The sequence below is a fragment of the Ascaphus truei genome, chromosome 1 (assembly GCF_040206685.1).
Source record: "Ascaphus truei isolate aAscTru1 chromosome 1, aAscTru1.hap1, whole genome shotgun sequence".
NCBI lineage: Eukaryota > Metazoa > Chordata > Amphibia > Anura > Ascaphidae > Ascaphus > Ascaphus truei.
Genome location: NC_134483.1, coordinates 544,541,427 through 544,561,769, shown reverse-complemented (window position 1 = coordinate 544,561,769; position 20,343 = coordinate 544,541,427). Strand labels below are relative to the sequence as shown.

Genomic DNA, 20,343 nt, shown 5'->3' with positions numbered 1-20,343 from the left:
CATGCATTTCACCTTTGGTGCTAGTATCACTAGAGCTTCTGACCGGCCGCACCAAGTGTCAGCACGCCATCTCCTTGCCTCCACACGTAAGGGTTAGGACGTTTTGTCTCTCATTTTGGGATTTGTGGTATTTGCATACATAGCCATCTCTAGCTCATTGCTTATTTACCTATCTCCTTGTCACCACACTTGAGGGGTTAGATACTCTTCTATTCAGATTAGGATTTGTAGCATTTGTTCATATATATATATATATATATATATATATATATATATATATATATATGTGTATCAGTACCGTGTTAGCCGAGCTTCAATAATCAAAAAATAAATAGATGATACCGTTCTGTGGCTAACGAAATGCTTTTATTTGTGCGAGCTTTCGAGATACACTGATCTCTTCTTCCGGCGATGTTAAAATGAATGAAGCAAGGATTACTTAAAAACAGTGTCTCTTGGAATGTTATCTTTGCTGTTCCTTCCCCGGTGTGGATGTGTTTTATGGCTAGAGGTGTCAAAGGGTAACTGAAAGCAAGTGAAGAAAGAGTGTGTATGTGTATCAGTATGAATAAAAATGAATGGAGAGCCCACAGTATAAACAGTGCTCTACACAAGGTGTGTGTGGAGTGAGAGGGGATATAAATGGTGTGGGTGGGTGTGGAAATGTGAGAGTTTGTAGCACAACTAAAAGTGTGTGTGGATACTAGGGATGGAAAAATAAGGAGTATTAGTATGTGTGAGAGACAGCTGTGTGTGCATACATATAGCACAGTATGTACATACATGGCCTTTAGCGCTCATGGGAAGAGAGTTCGCTAGTGTCAGTAATGACTCATAAAATTTCGATCTCTGTTTAGGCCACTGCTAAGTGTCCCGAACAGTTGCATAAATTTGTATTCATGCAACCGTCTCTCTTTCGGGGTTTTAAGATTACCTTTGAGTATGCCTGTTGGCGAACATTTCTCTGACTCTGGCCATAAGATGAACGATCTGAGGGTTGCCATACTCAAAGGTAATCTTAAAACCCCGAAAGAGAGATGGTTGCATGAATACAAATTTATGCAACTGTTCGGGACACTTAGCAGTGGCCTAAACAGAGATCGAAATTTTATGAGTCATTACTGACACTAGCGAACTCTCTTCCCATGAGCGCTAAAGGCCATGTATGTACATACTGTGCTATATGTATGCACACACAGCTGTCTCTCACACATACTAATACTCCTTATTTTTCCATCCCTATACACCAATAGGGACCACATAGAATCCACACACACTTTTAGTTGTGCTACAAACTCTCACATTTCCACACCCACCCACACCATTTATATCCCCTCTCACTCCACACACACCTTGTGTAGAGCACTGTTTATACTGTGGGCTCTCCATTCATTTTTATTCACACTCTTACTTCATACACATACACACTCTTTCTTCACTTGCCTTCAGTTACCCTTTGACACCTCTAGCCATAAAACACATCCACACCGGGGAAGGAACAGCAAAGATAACATTCCAAGAGACACTGTTTTTAAGTAATCCTTGCTTCATTCATTGTAACATCGCCGGAAGAAGAGATCAGTGTATCTCGAAAGCTCGCACAAATAAAAGCATTTCGTTAGCCACAGAACGGTATCATCTATTTATTTTTTGATTATATATATATATATATATATATATATATATATATATATATATATATATATATATATAGCTGCACTGCCGCTGGTCAGGGGGTCCCAGGCTTGGAGCAGACAGTGTGACCCCCTCTATGGAGAAGTAAAGTCGCTCGGACTCCGCCGGTGTCTGCCCGCACTCCACTTACACAACCAATCCGGCAAATTAACCCGCGCTCCACTTACACAATCAATCCGGCAAATTAACCCGCGCTCCACTTACACAACCAATCCGGCAAATTAACCCGCGCTCCACTTACACAACCAATCCGGCAAATTAACCCACGCTCCACTTACACAACCAATCCGGCAAATTAACCCGCGCTCCACTTACACAACCAATCCGGCAAATTAACACGCGTTCCACTTACACAAACAATCCGGCAAATTAACCCGCGCTCCACTTACACAACCAATCCGGAAAATTAACCAGCACTCCATTTACACAACCAATCCGGCAAATTAACCCGCACTCCACTTACACAACCAATCCGGCAAATTAACACGCGTTCCACTTACACAAACAATCCGGCAAATTAACCCGCGCTCCACTTACACAACCAATCCGGCAAATTAACACGCGTTCCACTTACACAACCAATACGGCAAATTAACCCGCGTTCCACTTACACAACCAATCCGGCAAATTAACCAGCACTCCATTTACACAACCAATCCGGCAAATTAACCCGCACTCCATTTACACAACCAATCCGGCAAATTAACCCGCGTTCCATTTACACAACCAATCCGGCAAATTAACCCGCGCTCCATTTACACAACCAATCCGGCAAATTAACCCGCGCTCCACTTACACAATCAATCCGGCAAATTAACCTGCGCTCCACTTACACAACTAATCCGGCAAATTAACCCGCGTTCCACTTACACAACCAATCCGGCAAATTAACCCGCGCTCCACTTACACAACCAATCCGGCAAATTAACCCGCGCTCCACTTACACAACCAATCCGGCAAATTAACCCGCGCTCCACTTACACAACCAATCCGGCAAATTAACCCGCGCTCCACTTACACAACCAATCCGGCAAATTAACCTGCGCTCCACTTACACAACCAATCCGGCAAATAAACCCGCGCTCCACTTACACAAAAAATCCGGAAATTTAACCCGCGCTCCACTTACACAACCAATCCGGCAAATTAACCCGTGCTCCACTTACACAACCAATTCGGCAAATTAACCCGCGCTCCATTTACACAACCAATCCGGCAAATTAACACGCGCTTCACTTACACAACCAATCCAGCAAATTAACCCGCGCTCCACTTACACAACCAATCCGGCAAATTAACCCGCGCTCCACTTACACAACCAATCCGGCAAATTAACCCGCGCTCCTCTTACACAACCAATCCGGCAAATTAACCCGCGCTCCACTTACACAACCAATATGGCAAATTAACCCGCGCTTCACTTACACAACCAATCCGGCAAATTAACCCGCGCTCCACTTACACAACCAATCCGGCAAATTAACCCGCGCTCCACTTACACAACCAATCCGGCAAATTAACCTGCACTCCACTTACACAACCAATCCGGCAAATTAACCCGCGTTCCACTTACACAACCAATCTGGCAAATTAACCTGCGCTCCACTTACACAACCAATCCGGCAAATTAACCTGAACTCCACTTACACAACCAATCCGGCAAATTAACCCGCGCTCCACTTTCACAACCAATCCGGCAAATTAACACGCGCTCCACTTACACAACCAATCCGGCAAATGAACCCGCGCTCCACTTACACAACCAATCCGGCAAATTAACACGCGCTCCTCTTACACAACCAATACGGCAAATTAACCCGCGCTCCACTTACACAACCAATCCGGCAAATTAACCCGCGCTCCACTTACACAACCAATCCGGCAAATAAATCCGCGCTCCAGTTACACAACCAATCCGGCAAATTAACCCGCGCTCCACTTACACAACCAATCCGGCAAATAAACCCGCGCTCCAGTTACACAACCAATCCGGCAAATTAACCCGCGCTCCACATACACAACCAATCCGGCAAATTAACCCGCGCTCCAGTTACACAACCAATCCGGCAAATTAACCCGCGCTCCACTTACACAACCAATCCGGCAAATTAACCCGTGCTCCAGTTACACAACCAATACGGCAAATTAACCCGCGCTCCACTTACACAACCAATCCGGCAAATTAACACAACTCTACCGAAAGTCACTGGGATCTTTAGTTATTTTTAACTGAACCCGTCCGGCACCTACGGGGTTAAGAAAGGATCCATCAATATTTACAACCAACGTCCTGTCTCTTTATTTCCCCCTCCGTGATCACAGAGTGTGAGGCATTTAGGAGTTAAACAATATTTCCCTAAATATGCATCTATATTTACCATAAATGCCGGGGTGATGTGTACTTAAAACACAGAAGCCCAATATATTTGGCAATTTCTTAACAGGCTGTGTCCTGTCTTATATAACGGAGGTATATTTCCGCCTGGGCAATATTGATAACTCCTATATATGTGATCGCTATAGATAGAAAAATATACATGGCTTGTTATGGTTTGTAGGTTTACATTGTGACTTGATTGTTGGAGAATAATATTGGCAGGTATAAATCCAGTAAAATATGATTGAACTATTTAATGAGGCCGTATTGGTAATGGGCAAGTTAGATGGGGCCTTTGAGTGTATTTAATGGCTTTGCAGTTTAATCCATGCTTATCTTCTTCATATCTCTCTCTAGAATCTATTTCCCGTAGATTTAGCTTCACAGGCTCTCGGGCTGCTGGTCTGTGATCATATTATACATTAGACCAAGAATAGACCGTGATGGGGACCTTCCACCACCGATCAATGCCCGTGCTTCTTATGTTTCTCAGCTCCTATCACAGCCTGTCCTGGGGAAGGGAGAAGGACAACGGGCCCACAGCACAGAGGGAGGGGGACTGAGGGCATTCACGTGAATAACCAACAGACAAAAGTGTAGAAAAAAAGGAAACAAGTTACATAGTTACATATAGTTACATAGTTACATAGAGTTACATTTATTTATTGATAAAATATTTTACCAGGAAGTAATATATTGAGCGTTACCGCTCGTTTTCAAGTATGTCCTGGGCACAGAGTTAAGACAAATAATACATGGTTACAAGTACAGTTACATAAATGAACAAGGTATACATTATATACAAGACATTGCGTGCACAGTTTGAGAAAATATATATTATGAGCGTATGAAACAGTTACAGACCAGGTTAAAACGTGAGACAGCCTTAGATTTGAAAGAACTTAGACATAGTAGATGAGGTTGAAAAAAGACGTACGTCCATCAAGTTCAACCTATAATTGTACTGCAACCTAAGTTTTAGCTAAAGGTACCAGTACGATTAATTTGGCCAAGTGGCCCAAATACACAAAGCACAGAAACATCGGGTTGAAGTGACCTCTTCCTCATCACACGGATGTTTGTGTTTATTCAGGATCGTGGACGTCTTGTTTTTCTAATGTAAAAATGGCTCAAAAAAGAGCCCTGAAGGATTAAAAAAATAGTCACTTATAAGATTTGCATAAATCAGATTTTTTGATAACCTGCTTTGTGTTGGCTTTTCTGGAACCTCCTCTACCTACACTATAAACATATGCATATTTCAGCTGACTCTTAGCACATGACTTTTAACACAGGTCCCACCTATTGAAACGTCCTGATGAATTTCAGTGGCTTTGACATCTTGTCCGTCAGTGAGTGGTTTGGGGAATGCGGGTTGGGCAGAGGTTGGAGGATGTTACTTGATGAAGCCTTATTCTGGGATGTGTGTAATTCTGCATCTGCACACATCATTTATTCCCCTATCCTTAAGCATCAACAATCTCCAGCAGGTCTGCTTTTGGCCCAAACTCCTCTAAATAATGTCCCTCAGGTAGAAGAAGTTTGATTAGCAAGATGGAAGTTTCTTGCACATGGAAGCAAAACAAAGAAACTAGTTTTCCCGTGCAGATTCGCCTCCCTATGGATAGAGTAAGGACTCTCATCATACGATGGTCTTTCCATGGGAAGAAGTGGTTTCTATGGGTGACTCTCATCCTCAATCAACGCAGGACTCGTGGCATGACGCCTCACTCCAAATCTCATCCTACCAGTGCGTCGTCAAGGGGTCCTTTCTCCTTCCTGCTCTTCGGACAATTTTGTCATACACGTGTAGCCCATGTACCCACACCCAATCGCATATCGGGTACCCTAGGGTGTCTCAAGGTCTGGCTACATGTCTCTGTGTGGTGCATACCTGCTGGCGACAGCAGGGCCTGAGTCTCCCGCGATGACATGGGGGACAACAAGACAGGTTTCTGGGGTGGATGCCTTCGTTCTCCTTCAATGGTGCAGCGCCTCCTTCTGTAGTAAGCCCCAGGGATAACGGGGGATGGGTGTGAATCCCTACCACAGAATCCCCCCTCAGGGATGAGAGATTCCAGTCTCCACACAAGTCTCTTTCTATTAGCAGCAGCTCTTTATTTGTCTCTTTATCCACAGCATACAGACAGGTATCACATAGGAACCAGCAGCCAGCTGTACTCCCTTAGGATGTCCCTGCCTCCACTCTGGGCCGCAGGGGCACCCAGAGTGGGGGCTAGCTCTTCCCTTACCCCCTAGGCAGGGTAAGAGGCAATTGGTCCACCTAACTATCAGCCCTACCCATTAGGCTCTAACGTTCTCCATCACTCTACTCACACACTAACTAGACTAGACTAGACCCTCAGACTAACAAACTCTAAATAGGAAGTGCACTGCTCTTTATGGTTTCAGCAGGCACCGCCCCTGTGTCTCTTGATTGGACACAGGGTCAGGTGACCTACCTTCACCATTCAGGGCAAGTGCTTGAGGTGGGGGAAACCCATGATAACTCCTGGCAAACCGGCCCTTAACAGGGATTACTGCACAGGAGGAGGGTAGAAATATAACCCATAATCATAGCAAGGCTACACAAGCATTAGCATTATTCACTCCCAGCATTCACGTTGTGTTGTAGAACAATACGAACACAGTCACACTCAGGGGTCAGCGTGTGATGATTCGGGGGAGGGAAAGCACTAAGCATCCATAGTGTGATGAGAAGGGCGGGGGTTGCTTTTTCCCTTAAACACCTACCGTACGACTCCTTATTTGACACACTGTTAACCTTTTTATTGAAAGAAAAACTGATTTGTTTCAGGATTCTCTCTCTTTCTGTATTTTAAGCCTAAATGTTGTATACATCTCTCGAAGTTTGGGGCAAATAGCTTTCCCCCCCCCGATGTTTACAATATTTGGGTATAGTGATTATTTCCCCAAAGAAGTAATAATGTTATTTGGAGAAAAGATCAACTTAATGGGGCTAAAATAGGAGTGGCCAACTCCAGTCCTCAAGGGCCACCAACAGGTCAGGTTTTAAGGTTTTCCCTGCTTCAGCACAGATGGCTCAATCAGTGGTGCAGTCATTGAGTGGCCAACTCCAGTCCTCAAGGGCCAACAACAGATCAGGGTTTAAGGATATCCCTGCTTCAGCACAGGTGACTGAGTCTTCAACTGAGCCACTGATTGAGCCACCTGTGCTGAAGCAGGGATATCCTGCCAACCTGACCTGTTTGGTGGCCCTTGAGGACTGGAGTTGCCCACCCCTGGGCAAAAAAATCTTCTTCAGCACAGGGAAGTGGCCTCAGTGCAATTGGACTGTGGGCCGTATGAAGCAGAAGTGGCTGATTTAACCCCAGAGGGATCCGCATTGCACTCGCACGAAATGCAAAGCAGTAATACAGAGCAGAAAGTGAGCAGATCTCCTCTCACATTTGGCCTCATTCTACATCCCACAGCTGGTTTGCGTTGCGTTATCTTTCATAGAGACTAATGCTTCCTCTGACCCAGCGATGGTTTGTATCCAGATGTCTTTAATAAGGACATCGTCTCCTACACTGCACCTTTATCTAACGCTCTGTGCAGCTGACAAGGTTGAACATGATCATTAATTATTCTGCTTCTCATACTGTATAAAGGTTTATTTTTTTCCTTCTCTCCAGAGTAGTCAATTCTTCATCCACATTAACACTATCCCGGGATAATGGCCTTCATCTTCTGGGGGTGGAGGTAAACGGAGTCCGCCTTGAGTTTGATGCTGTTGGCTTCCGTTCCCACGGCTGTAACATGCGTCCAGCCTAAGATCCGCTGCTGCCCTGTACCCCATGTGCGTCTGTATCATAATCGCAAGCCTAAATGTTCCCATAGAAAGGTAAAAGTTTCCCCAACTTGGCCCGTTTTGTCCCGCGCGTCGGCTTGTGTTTTGGGGAAAGCCAAAGGAGGAGTTGGGGAGAATTTAAGGCAGTCGCGTTTTAACAAGGAATTATCGCGAGAGATCGGGGGGCGAAACTGTCAAAATCTGTTTCACAGAATTTCCCCCGAGTTTTCCATTCAAATTCCGTCCCGCGGTGCCGCTATGTCTAACCTGTCGGAGGGTCGTTCCAGTTTCTATCCGTGGGGGTCAATCACAAAGCGCCATTGGATACAATCCGCCAGTGGATGTTACCGATCCAATCCGCGGATTCCGCCATCCGCGCGCGGGTTTCTGAATCCGGGGATGGAATTGTTAAAACCCGGCAGAGGATTGCGGGATCCGCGGATTGGACTGTCGGTGGTAAAAAAAAAATCCGAGAAGGCGGCTCGCCCTTTTTGAGATTGATTCGCGGAAATCCGCGGACTGAAGGAACCGGCCAAAGGAATCCGCCGCAAAAATGCGACCCTCTCTAATTATAGCTTCTAATCAAGGCACTCTCAGGGTTATACTGTGCTCAGGGAAAGGGGGTTGGACGCTGATTGGGGTAACCCCCGAGAATAAGGTGACTTGAAGGCTTGTATTGTATCTGTCTTTATTTATATAGCGCCATTAATGTACATAGGGCTTCACAGTAGTAATACACGTGGTAATCAAATAAATAACAGATAATATAAATAACAGATCATGGGAATAAGTGCTTCAGACATAAGAGTAACATTAAGGAAGAGGAGTCCCTGCCCCGAGGAGCTTACAATCTAATTGGTAGGTAGGGAGAACGTACAGAGACAGTAGGAGGGAGTTCTGGTAAGTGCGTCTGCAGGGGGCCAAGCTTTATGTATCATGTGTCCAGGATTATCCAGTGCTATTCATATGCTTCTTTAAGCAGGTGTGTCTTAAAGTGGGTCTTAAAGGTGGATAGAGAGGGTGCTAGTCGGGTAGGGCATTCCAGAGGTGCGGGGCAGTCAGTGAGAAGGGTTTAAGGCGGGAGAGGGCTTTAGATACAAAGGGGGTAGAGAGAAGACATCCTTGAGAAGAACGCAAGAGTCGGGATGGTGCATGGCGAGAAATTAGGGCTGAGATGTAAGGAGGGGCAGAAGAATGTAAAGCTTTAAAAGTGAGGAGGAGAATTGAGTGTGAGATGCGGGAAATGATAGGAAGCTTCACCTCACTCCTCTCTATCGTCACTCACAGCACCTGGAGTGGTTTTCTCTCGTGGTTTTCGGGACTTTTTGCCGCACTGCTCGGGAAGGGGCAGAGATATATTTAGGTGCAGCATTTGTTTTAGATTAAAACGAAAACTTACATTTGCCAGAAGTTCGACATTTTTTGCCCGAATTGAGCAAAAATAGCAGTAAATGGCAATGACAGAGATTGGGAAGCGATTTACACCAGTGCTTCCCCCGAGACCACCACCCCACCCATACCCCCCCCCCGCCAAATTTCACCTGATTCACGATGTTCAGGGAATAAATGTGCACATTCTAACGCTCTCTGTGGGGACGCTCTCTCTGTGGGGATGCTCTCTCTCTGTGGGGATGCTCTCTTTCTGTGGGAACGCTCTCTTTCTGCGGGGACGCTCTCGATGTGGGGATGCTCTCGATGTGGGGACGCTCTTTCTGTTGGGATGCTCTTTCTGCGGGAATGCTCTCTCTGCGGGGACGCTCTCTCTGCGGGTACGCTCTCTCTGCGGGGACGCTCTTTCTGCGGGGATGCTCTCATTGCGGGGACGCTCTCTCTGCGGGGACACTCTCTCTGCGGGACGCTCTCTCTGCGGGGACGCTCTCTCTGCGAGATGCTCTCTGCGGGGACGCTCTCGCTGCGGGGACGCTCTCTCTGCGGGGACGCTCTCTCTGTGGGGACGCTCTAGCTGCGGGGCCGCTCTCTCTGCAGGGACGCTTTCGCTGCGGGGACGCTCTCGCTGCGGGGACGCTCTTGCTGCGGGGACGCTCTCTCTGCGGGGACGCTCTCTCTGCGGGGACACTCTCGCTGCGGGGACGCTCTCGCTGCGGGGACGCTCTCTCTGTGGGGACTGTGACGGGAGGGGGTAACCAGGCTATACAATACAGGTTAAGCCCGTGTTGTTACCCCGGCTCCGTGTATAAGGGTCCCAGAGAGTCAGCTCTTGGGCACAGTAACCTTTCAGATATACTGTCTGTAGTAAAAGTATTTTTGTGTAACATACCTGATCCTCGGATACATGTGGGCACATTGTCCCGGCAATACCTCCCCTTCAAAACGCAAGCGCGACTCACCACTAGGGTACCCTGCTTCAGCACAGCCCAGAAAGGAGAATGAGGCACAGGGATAAAACATGTATTCCTGTAGCTGAGGGAATCCCTAGGTTAAGGGGGTACCACAGCTTGTGCCATGGTGACCCACAACCAGTAGAGGGTTTGTGGGTGACCAACTGTATATAAGGTTGGGGGGGACTGTGAGAGTCCAGACTGAGTCCAAGGGAAAGTGTGTGGGGAATAAGGCAGATATAAATAAAGCTAAAATATATTTCCTTTTCTATCCCCTGTCCCCCAACACTCAGAAGTGTATTAAAAGATACTTTAATATAATTTAATGTGCTTTTTACATTCGGAACCGATGTCCAAACAGGCTGCCCGAGCTAACCTATAGGCGCCTGTAAGTCTGCTGGACATCGGAGTTCAAAGCAGCCAGAGGATGCCCAGGGGTGTGAACGGCATTTGGTCAGCGGGGAAAGGAGGAGTATTAGGTCCAGAGATAAATGTCAGTCCCCCGGGATACCACTCGCTCTGCCAGACCTGGTGGAGTCTGCCCAGCGGGGGGCATTGAGATAGCCAGGGAGAGAGGTGGCAGGGAGAGAGGTGGCAGGGAGAGAGGTGGCAGGGAGAGAGGTGGCAGGGAGAGAGGAGGCAGGGAGAGAGGAGGCAGGGAGAGAGGTGGCAGGGAGAGAGGTGGCAGGGAGAGAGGTGGCAGGGAGAGAGGTGGCAGGGAGAGAGGTGGCAGGGAGAGAGGAGGCAGATAGAGTGGTGGCAGGGAGAGAGGTGGCAGGGAGAGAGGTGGCAGGGAGAGAGGTGGCAGGGAGAGAGGTGGTAGGGAGAGAGGAGGCAGGGAGAGAGGTGGCAGGGAGAGAGGTGGCAGGGAGAGAGGCGGCAGGGAGAGAGGCGGCAGGGAGAGAGGAGGCAGGGAGAGAGGCGGCAGGGAGAGAGGCGGCAGGGAGAGAGGCGGCAGGGAGAGAGGTGGCAGGGAGAGAGGTGGCAGATAGAGTGGTGGCAGGGAGAGAGGTGGCAGGGAGAGAGGTGGCAGGGAGAGAGGTGGCAGGGAGAGAGGTGGCAGGGAGAGTGGTGGCAGGGAGAGAGGTGGCAGGGAGAGAGGCGGCAGGGAGAGAGGCGGCAGGGAGAGAGGTGGCAGGGAGAGAGGTGGCAGGGAGAGAGGTGGCAGGGAGAGAGGTGGCAGGGAGAGAGGAGGCAGATAGAGAGGTGGCAGGGAGAGAGGTGGCAGGGAGAGAGGTGGCAGGGAGAGTGGTGGCAGGGAGAGAGGTGGCAGGGAGAGAGGTGGCAGGGAGAGAGGTGGCAGGGAGAGAGGTGGCAGGGAGAGAGGTGGCAGGGAGAGAGGTGGCAGGGAGAGAGGTGGCAGGGAGAGAGGTGGCAGATAGAGTGGTGGCAGGGAGAGAGGTGGCAGGGAGAGAGGTGGCAGGGAGAGAGGTGGCAGGGAGAGAGGTGGCAGGGAGAGAGGTGGCAGGGAGAGAGGTGGCAGATAGAGTGGTGGCAGGGAGAGAGGTGGCAGGGAGAGAGGTGGCAGGGAGAGAGGTGGCAGGGAGAGAGGTGGCAGGGAGAGAGGTGGCAGGGAGAGAGGTGGCAGGGAGAGAGGTGGCAGGGAGGGAGAGAGGTGGCAGGGAGAGAGGTGGCAGGGAGAGAGGTGGCAGGGAGAGAGGAGGCAGATAGAGAGGTGGCAGGGAGAGAGGTGGCAGGGAGAGAGGTGGCAGGGAGAGAGGTGGCAGGGAGAGAGGTGGCAGGGAGAGAGGTGGCAGATAGAGTGGTGGCAGGGAGAGAGGGAGGGAGGCGGCAGGGAGGGAGGCGGCAGGGAGGGAGGCGGCAGGGAGGGAGGCGGCAGGGAGGGAGGCGGCAGGGAGAGAGGCGGCAGGGAGAGAGGCGGCAGGGAGAGAGGCGGCAGGGAGAGAGGCGGCAGGGAGAGAGGCGGCAGGGAGGGAGGTGGCAGATAGAGTGGTGGCAGGGAGAGTGGTGGCAGGGAGAGAGGTGGCAGGGAGAGAGGTGGCAGGGAGAGAGGCGGCAGGGAGGGAGGTGGCAGATAGAGTGGTGGCAGGGAGAGTGGTGGCAGGGAGAGAGGTGGCAGGGAGAGAGGTGGCAGGGAGAGAGGTGGCATGGAGAGAGGTGGCAGATAGAGTGGCGGCAGGGAGAGAGGCGGCAGGGAGAGAGGCGGCAGGGAGAGAGGCGGCAGGGAGAGAGGCGGCAGGGAGAGAGGCGGCAGGGAGGGAGGTGGCAGATAGAGTGGTGGCAGGGAGAGTGGTGGCAGGGAGAGAGGTGGCAGGGAGAGAGGTGGCAGGGAGAGAGGCGGCAGGGAGGGAGGTGGCAGATAGAGTGGTGGCAGGGAGAGTGGTGGCAGGGAGAGAGGTGGCAGGGAGAGAGGTGGCAGGGAGAGAGGTGGTAGGGAGAGAGGTGGCAGATAGAGTGGTGGCAGGGAGAGAGGTGGCAGGGAGAGAGGTGGCAGGGAGAGAGGTGGCAGGGAGAGAGGTGGCAGGGAGAGAGGTGGCAGGGAGAGAGGTGGCAGGGAGAGAGGTGGCAGGGAGAGAGGCGGCAGGGAGAGAGGCGGCAGGGAGAGAGGCGGCAGGGAGAGAGGCGGCAGGGAGAGAGGCGGCAGGGAGGGAGGTGGCAGATAGAGTGGTGGCAGGGAGAGTGGTGGCAGGGAGAGAGGTGGCAGGGAGAGAGGTGGTAGGGAGAGAGGTGGCAGATAGAGTGGTGGCAGGGAGAGAGGTGGCAGGGAGAGAGGTGGCAGGGAGAGAGGTGGCAGGGAGAGAGGCGGCAGGGAGAGAGGCGGCAGGGAGAGAGGCGGCAGGGAGAGAGGCGGCAGGGAGAGAGGTGGCAGGTTTGCGCATGTCCCTCGGCTATTTCGGATTTCCCGCTGACTCGGCTTTTCTAACCGGCTTGGCTCTGATTGGCTGCTTGGGAAAGTTCCCACGCGCTGATTGGCTGCTCAGTTTTGTGAATGAAACTGAAAATACTATAAGAATCGATGAGCCAATCGGATTCGGAGTTCCCCAGTAGTAAGAGCGCGGGAGGGCTTTTCAAAGTTGCTTTATTTGTAATAGCAGAGCAACCGGCTTCGATTTCACGCCTGAAAGCCGCCCGCCAGAGACTACGTCCCGCATTCTGCGCCCAAGTTCTCAGAATCGAAAGTAGCGGACGCGGCTGGGATCTTTCCCTTTCTCTCTCCCCCTCCAGTCCCTCTCCCCCCCTCCTCCCAGTCTCTCTCCACCCCCCCAGTCTCTTTCTCTATTCCCTTCTCCCAGTCTCTCACACTCTATCCCTCCCCAAGTCTCTCTCCCTCCCCCAATATCTCTTTCTCCTTCCCCCCAAAGTTTATCCCCAATGTCTCTCTCCCCCCTCCCCCAATGCCTCTCCCCCTCCCCAATGTATCTCTCTTCCCATCTCCTCAGTCTCTTTATCACTCCCCCTCTCACCAGTCTCTTTATCTGTCCCCAATCTCTATCTCTCCCTCTCCCACCAGTGTCTTTTCCCCCATTTCTCTCCCTCCCCCAGTGCCTGTCTCTTTCCCCCTCAGTCTCTATCTCCCCCTGTGACTCCCCAGTCTCTTTATCTCTTCCCCGCCCTCAGTCTCTATTTCCCCCTCCCCAGTCTCTCTCCTCCTCCCCAGTCTCTCTTTCCCCTCCCCCAGTCTCTCTCCTCCTCTCCAATCTCTCTTTCCCCTCCCCCAGTCTCTTCCCCATCCCCCAGTCTCTCTTTTTCCCCTCCCCCAGTCTCTTGTTCCCCTCCCCATTCTCTCTTCCTCCACAAGCCAGGTCTCTCTTTCCGCCTCCCCCAGTCTCCCCCCCCAGTCTCTCTCCCCCTCCCCAGTCTCTTTTCCCCCGCCAACAATCTCCCTTCCCCCTTCCCGTCTCTCTTCCCCCCCCCCCTTGCCTATCTCAAAAACCAAACACCCCCCAAACACAAGGAGAGCCGGAGGAGAGATTGCACGGTGCAGCCCCTGCTCCTCTCTGCAAACCTGGGACATTTAAAAACCCTGCGGGACAGTGACTTACACACAGGCTGCGTCTGGTCACCCTGCATCACCCATCCTGCAAACCCTGCGGGACAGTGACTTACACACTGGGGCGTCTGGTCACCCTGCAGCACCCATCCTGCAAACCCTGCGGGACAGTGACTTACACACTGGGGCGTCTGGTCACCCTGCAGCACCCATCCTGCAAACCCTGCGGGACAGTGACTTACACACTGGGGCGTCTGGTCACCCTGCAGCACCCATCCTGCAAACCCTGTGGGACAGTGACTTACACACTGGGGCGTCTGGTCACCCTGCAGCACCCATCCTGCAAACCCTGCGGGACAGCGACTTACACACTGGGGCGTCTGGTCACCCTGCAGCACCCATCCTGCAAACCCTGCGGGACAGTGACTTACACACTGGGGCGTCTGGTCACCCTGCAGCACCCATCCTGCAAACCCTGCGGGACAGCGACTTACACACTGGGGCGTCTGGTCACCCTGCAGCACCCATCCTGCAAACCCTGCGGGACAGTGACTTACACACTGGGGCGTCTGGTCACCCTGCAGCACCCATCCTGCAAACCCTGCGGGACAGTGACTTACACACAGGCTGCGTCTGGTCACCCTGCAGCACCCATCCTGCAAACCCTGCGGGAGAGTGACTTACACACTTGGGCGTCTGGTCACCCTGCAGCACCCATCCTGCAAACCCTGCGGGACAGTGACTTACACACTGGGGCGTCTGGTCACCTTGCAGCACCCATCCTGCAAACCCTGCGGGACAGTGACTTACACACAGGCTGCGTCTGGTCACCCTGCAGCACCCATCCTGCAAACCCTGCGGGAGAGTGACTTACACACTGGGGCGTCTGGTCACCCTGCAGCACCCATCCTGCAAACCCTGCGGGACAGTGACTTACACACAGGCTGCGTCTGGTCACCCTGCAGCACCCATCCTGCAAACCCTGTGGGACAGTGACTTACACACTGGGGCGTCTGGTCACCCTGCAGCACCCATCCTGCAAACCCTGCGGGACAGTGACTTACACACAGGCTGCGTCTGGTCACCCTGCAGCACCCATCCTGCAAACCCTGTGGGACAGTGACTTACACACTGGGGCGATGAAGTCTCCGGGAAGCGCAATATATGTGAAAAGAATAAAATAATAATAGTGCAATATTGTTTCAAATAAAATTAGTGAACTCAAATAGTAATGACACTGCTCTCTAAATATACTCACAAACGTGTGAGCTTTTGCAGGCACATAAAGGTATCTTTTAAGGCGTTCACTCAGTTCCCAGAAGATGCAGAAATCAGTGTTTCCCCGTGTATATGGACTCCCAGGAACCTTATTTAAAAGATACAACTGGACATAGTGCAGACTGTATGTATAGTTTATCAAAAGTAATTAAAACAAGTTACACTCACATTGTTTCAAATACAGGTAAGCATTTTAGATCTCAATGGATCTCTTCGGCCGGATGGATGGTGTCTCCGCTTCCCCTCTCTCGTGGCGTGCGTTCCACCGGTGCGTTCCAAACACCGGAAGTGATGTCATCCGCCGCGTCCACTTCCGGGGATTCCAGCCGTCTCAGGGATAGAGCGTCACTCTACGCGTTTCACCACAAAGGTTTCATCAGGAGTGACATTCTATTGCTTAGTGGGGATATATATACCCTCAATTCTATTCTCATTGGTTGGTAATTCACCTGATTCTATTCACATTAATCATAGGTATTTAAGGCTATAATGAGAATGAGGCGAGACTATCTCTGGGGCGTCTGGTCACCCTGCAGCACCCATCCTGCAAACCCTGCGGGACAGTGACTTACACACTGGGGCGTCTGGTCACCCTGCAGCACCCATCCTGCAAACCCTGCGGGAGAGTGACTTACACACTGGGGCGTCTGGTCACCCTGCAGCACCCATCCTGCAAACCCTGCGGGACAGTGACTTACACACTGGGGCGTCTGGTCACCCTGCAGTACCCATCCTGCAAACCCTGCGGGACAGTGACTTACACACTGGGGCGTCTGGTCACCCTGCAGCACCCATCCTGCAAACCCTGCGGGACAGTGACTTACACACTGGGGCGTCTGGTCACCCTGCAGCACCCATCTTGCAAACCCCTTGAGGGCACTCTTCAGATTTCTACAGGAGTTATATTACTTGGTGTCTTCCCACACACACCACATTTGTGATGAGCTAGCAGTTCTTGGGGTCCTATTGGATACAGCCTCTCTGATTTGTCAGGATTCGTGCCTGGTGTCCGTGTCATATTTTATAATCCTTTTGTATTGTTCTTTTATATTATGCGACATTTAACACATTTGTGATAATTGTGGTACCCCTAGTGTGCTCCGCTGGAATACTTTGTGTTTGTGTTATTTATTATCCTGTGTCCTGGAGCAGCGCTGGCACAATAACATTGATTGTCATTAGCGGCTTTTTGTGGGTACCGTGATTGAGGCGCGGAGTGCGTGCGGTATCAAGTTTCCCCTTTTTTCCAACATATATATATATATTTATTTATTAGCAGCCAGTTGTGCTGCTCTGTGCCAGTGAGTGTTACTGTGCACAGTTAGTGACAATACATTAGCAGAGAATTATACTGTATTTAGTAATGAGCTACTTTGCATAGTGGCAGATAATGACATTGTCTTTCTCAGTGCATTATAATGCATATGTATGGGAGGATTACAGTCACACTGTCCTTACAGTGTTACACTGCGTGTAAAGGATAATTACCCCGTCAGTTAATAAGAGAGGCCTTGCTTGTCACAGCGCCCCCCGCAGTGTGTGAGCCAGTGGAAGCTGGATCCCAGCCCAGCGTGGGCTGTTTGTGCGTAGCTGCACACATACTGAGCTTCAATAGGTGGCGCTGTTTTATTAAACGTTTTGCCTGTTAATTCTCTCACAGAAGTCATTAGCTTTCCGCACATCAGCTGGTGATGTGACATTGATGCAATTCTGTGAGCTCACAGAGGGCAACCTAAACATCTGGGCCCTTGTGTACTGATTTACAGATCACTCGTTAAGGTGGGGTCGTTAGGGGCACATGCTGAGTGAGCAGTCCTCACAGGCCCTATCTTCTGTCAGAGTCAATATAATAAATAGTAACTTTATTTCATGCAGCGCTTCACAATTACAGTATACGCAGCACACCGTCCCTGCCCCGCAGAGCTTACACTCTATGTGTTTGGTGCCTGAGGCACAGGGAGATAAAGTGACTCGCCCAAGGTCCCAAGGAGCCGACACCGGGAAGGGAAGCAGATTATTCAGGTGTTCACGTACTTACAGAGTCAGCTTCGTTCCTCACTGAGCCACTTCTTCTAGAGTAAAGTAGCAAAGGCGGGAGAAGTGGTAGAGTATACTGTGTGATACCTTGTACTGCTCGTTCTATTCCACATCTTACTCTTGTGTCTCCTGATTATCTAAGTCCCTATTACATTTAGGGTTGCCAGGTGTCCGGTATTGAACCGGACTGTCCTGTATTTGGACACTCTGTCCAGTAAAAAATGAGAGGTTCTGTAATACTGGACATGTATGTGTCCGGTATTTTCCTCCCTGGACATAGTGACCTGACGCACCTTTCACCATTGAGTCCAGTATTTTTGGAGAAGCCACCTGGCCACCCTACTTACCTTACATTAAAGTGTCACCTCGTATACCTTCTTTGTTATTTTTTGTTAGGGACTTGCATAACAGGGCAGGGAAAGACATACCCTGTTACAGATACATAGAGCCCGTAGGTGCAGGGAGAAAATACTCCACAATTGCCTTCAAACGCAGGACCCTTTCCTTGTACCTAGTCACGACTACATTAGAAACCAGATAACTCAACATTGGGGACACCGAGCAGCATCGTGGGGGAAATATTGGTAACTTGGATTGAAGTTTTACATTTTGCAAGTTGAGCCTGGAAAACTTTCCAGCTTTGGCTGAGATTATTAACATATTTCACGGGGCTGAAGTGCTGCTAACCTCCACCCAGACCCCATCACTGATTCTAATATCTTCTGTTACGTCTGCACTGACCACAGACTTCATTCTGCTCATTGTTAACATGGAAACCCCTTTTTCTGCAACCGAGGAATATGAGGACAGAGGGCGTCTGAAAACGATAAGAACTGAAAATACAGCACACCTGTTTCAGACCAATGTCACAATTACAAACTATATCAATGTTTTAAGAGGGAACTAATCAAGCAAACATAGTTACAGTATCATCTTAAAGTTTGGGTTATTTGCGTGACACTGCTTGTTATCAACCCAAATACTGTGCTACATAGAACAAGAAACATGAAGTTAATGAAGAAGTGAGGGGACGCTCTGGAAATGTTGAATCTTTCTAATAGTATACGAGATATTCACACCTCTAGAACAGGCATTTCAGGGGGTGTTTGAAGATTTGCTTCATTAGATGGGTGCAAATAAATGTCCCACCTTTCAATATATATCAAATAGTCCATGGCCCAGTTCTTTTCTCAATGTATTCATAGACAATAGAAAACATATTTTACAGCATCATTTCAGGCATATAGAAGTTAGTTAGAGTGGGGAATCCTTAGCTTGGTTATTCTTAGTTTGGTGTTAAATGATTCTGAATCTATATATTCAAATATACTCGATAGATTTTCTTCCAAGAGTTTTAACATAGTAATCACCTATTTTTCTCAGTGTCAGCCCCAAATGCTCTTGGTTAATCAACAACATTAGAACACAGGGCCTACCTTTAGCAATATTTACTGTGATTTAGAAAACACTCTTTGTTCTGTCACTAAGTAACTATAGGTAATCCTGTGTTCCTTATCTTTTAAGACCCATCTCTATTGTACGGTCTTACAACTATTCAACTGACCTTTGAATGCAGACTGTTGCAACTTAGCAGGCATTAAACATACACCTGGCTGTCTTCAGCTAATCATTTTCCAATATAATTACTAAGTTAATACTAAATTACTTATTTTAACCAGTTACATGCTGAATATATATGTATATAGAGAATATAGCATCATTAATATTTAGACTTGAAACCATCCTCTCTTCAGTGTTCCTCAATCTTATGTCCATTCGCTGACCAGTTCTCTTCTGCTTCTCTTCTCACAGTGGGATCGGTTTGGCCCGGGCTCACTTTGAGAAGCAGCCTCCATCCAACCTGCGGAAATCCAACTTCTTCCACTTTGTCCTGGCCCTGTATGATCGGCAAGGACAACCTGTGGAGATTGAGAGAACGTCCTACATCGACTTTGTGGAGAAAGACAAAGTAAGAGCTGGTCAGGGGATTCTCTATAAACCTCATCGTTACTTCCGTAGTGTACATAACCCGTGCAAGTTTGCTGTATTGCCCATATATGAGCACAATATAAAATAACATGTCATTTCCACGGTGTAGCAATCTATCCTGTAGGATGTCCCAATACTGCAATGATGCAAGAGAAACATGTCATCTTCCCCCTTTCTGTCCACGTGTAAGGATTTTACAACGGGTCTCTAAGATAATACTGTAGACAAGCACCGAAACCTATATATAATGAGATAGTAACCATACCCATTTATTTACGCTGTATACTAGAGTTGTAACGAGTCCTATTTTTTTTTTAGAAAACCGGGTAACGGCTATACGGGCAAAATCAATCATTTTAATGACCTGCACCTGTGAATGACCTGTACCTGTGAATGACCTGTGCCTGTGACTGACCTGTACCTGTGAATGACCTGTGCCTGTGACTGACCTATACCTGTGAATGACCTGTGCCTGTGACTGACCTGTATCTGTGATTGACCTGTACCTGTGACTGACCTGCGCCTTTGAATGACCTGCATCTGTGACTGACATGTGCCTGTGACTGACCTGCACCTGTGACTGACCTGTACCTGTGACTGACCTGCACCTGTGAATGACCTGCGCCTGTTACTGACATGTGCCTGTGAATGACCTGCACCTGTGACTGACCTGCACCTGTGAATTACCTGCGCCTGTGACTGACATGTGCCTGTGACTGACCTAAACTTGTAGCATAGGAGACCAGGCAATTTACACCTTTTTAACCGGGATCATTCACTGAGCAAAACAAGGTAATTAAATACATTTTGTTTATTCGCACAAATTCCCTTACACACTATGATACACAAAATACAGAAAAAA

The 20,343-nt window shown here is 49.5% G+C and overlaps 1 protein-coding gene across 2 annotated transcripts in view; it reads left to right on the top strand.

Annotated features, from left to right (window-relative positions):
• Positions 1-20,343, top strand: part of LOC142467830 (transcription factor COE3-like) — a 259,166-nt gene that overhangs the window by 45,277 nt on the left and 193,546 nt on the right. For both annotated transcript variants that reach the window (XM_075573731.1, XM_075573722.1), the window contains exon 2: positions 19,305-19,461. In XM_075573731.1, coding sequence (XP_075429846.1) covers positions 19,305-19,461 — 157 coding nt within the window. The remainder of the gene's footprint in view (positions 1-19,304; positions 19,462-20,343) is intronic.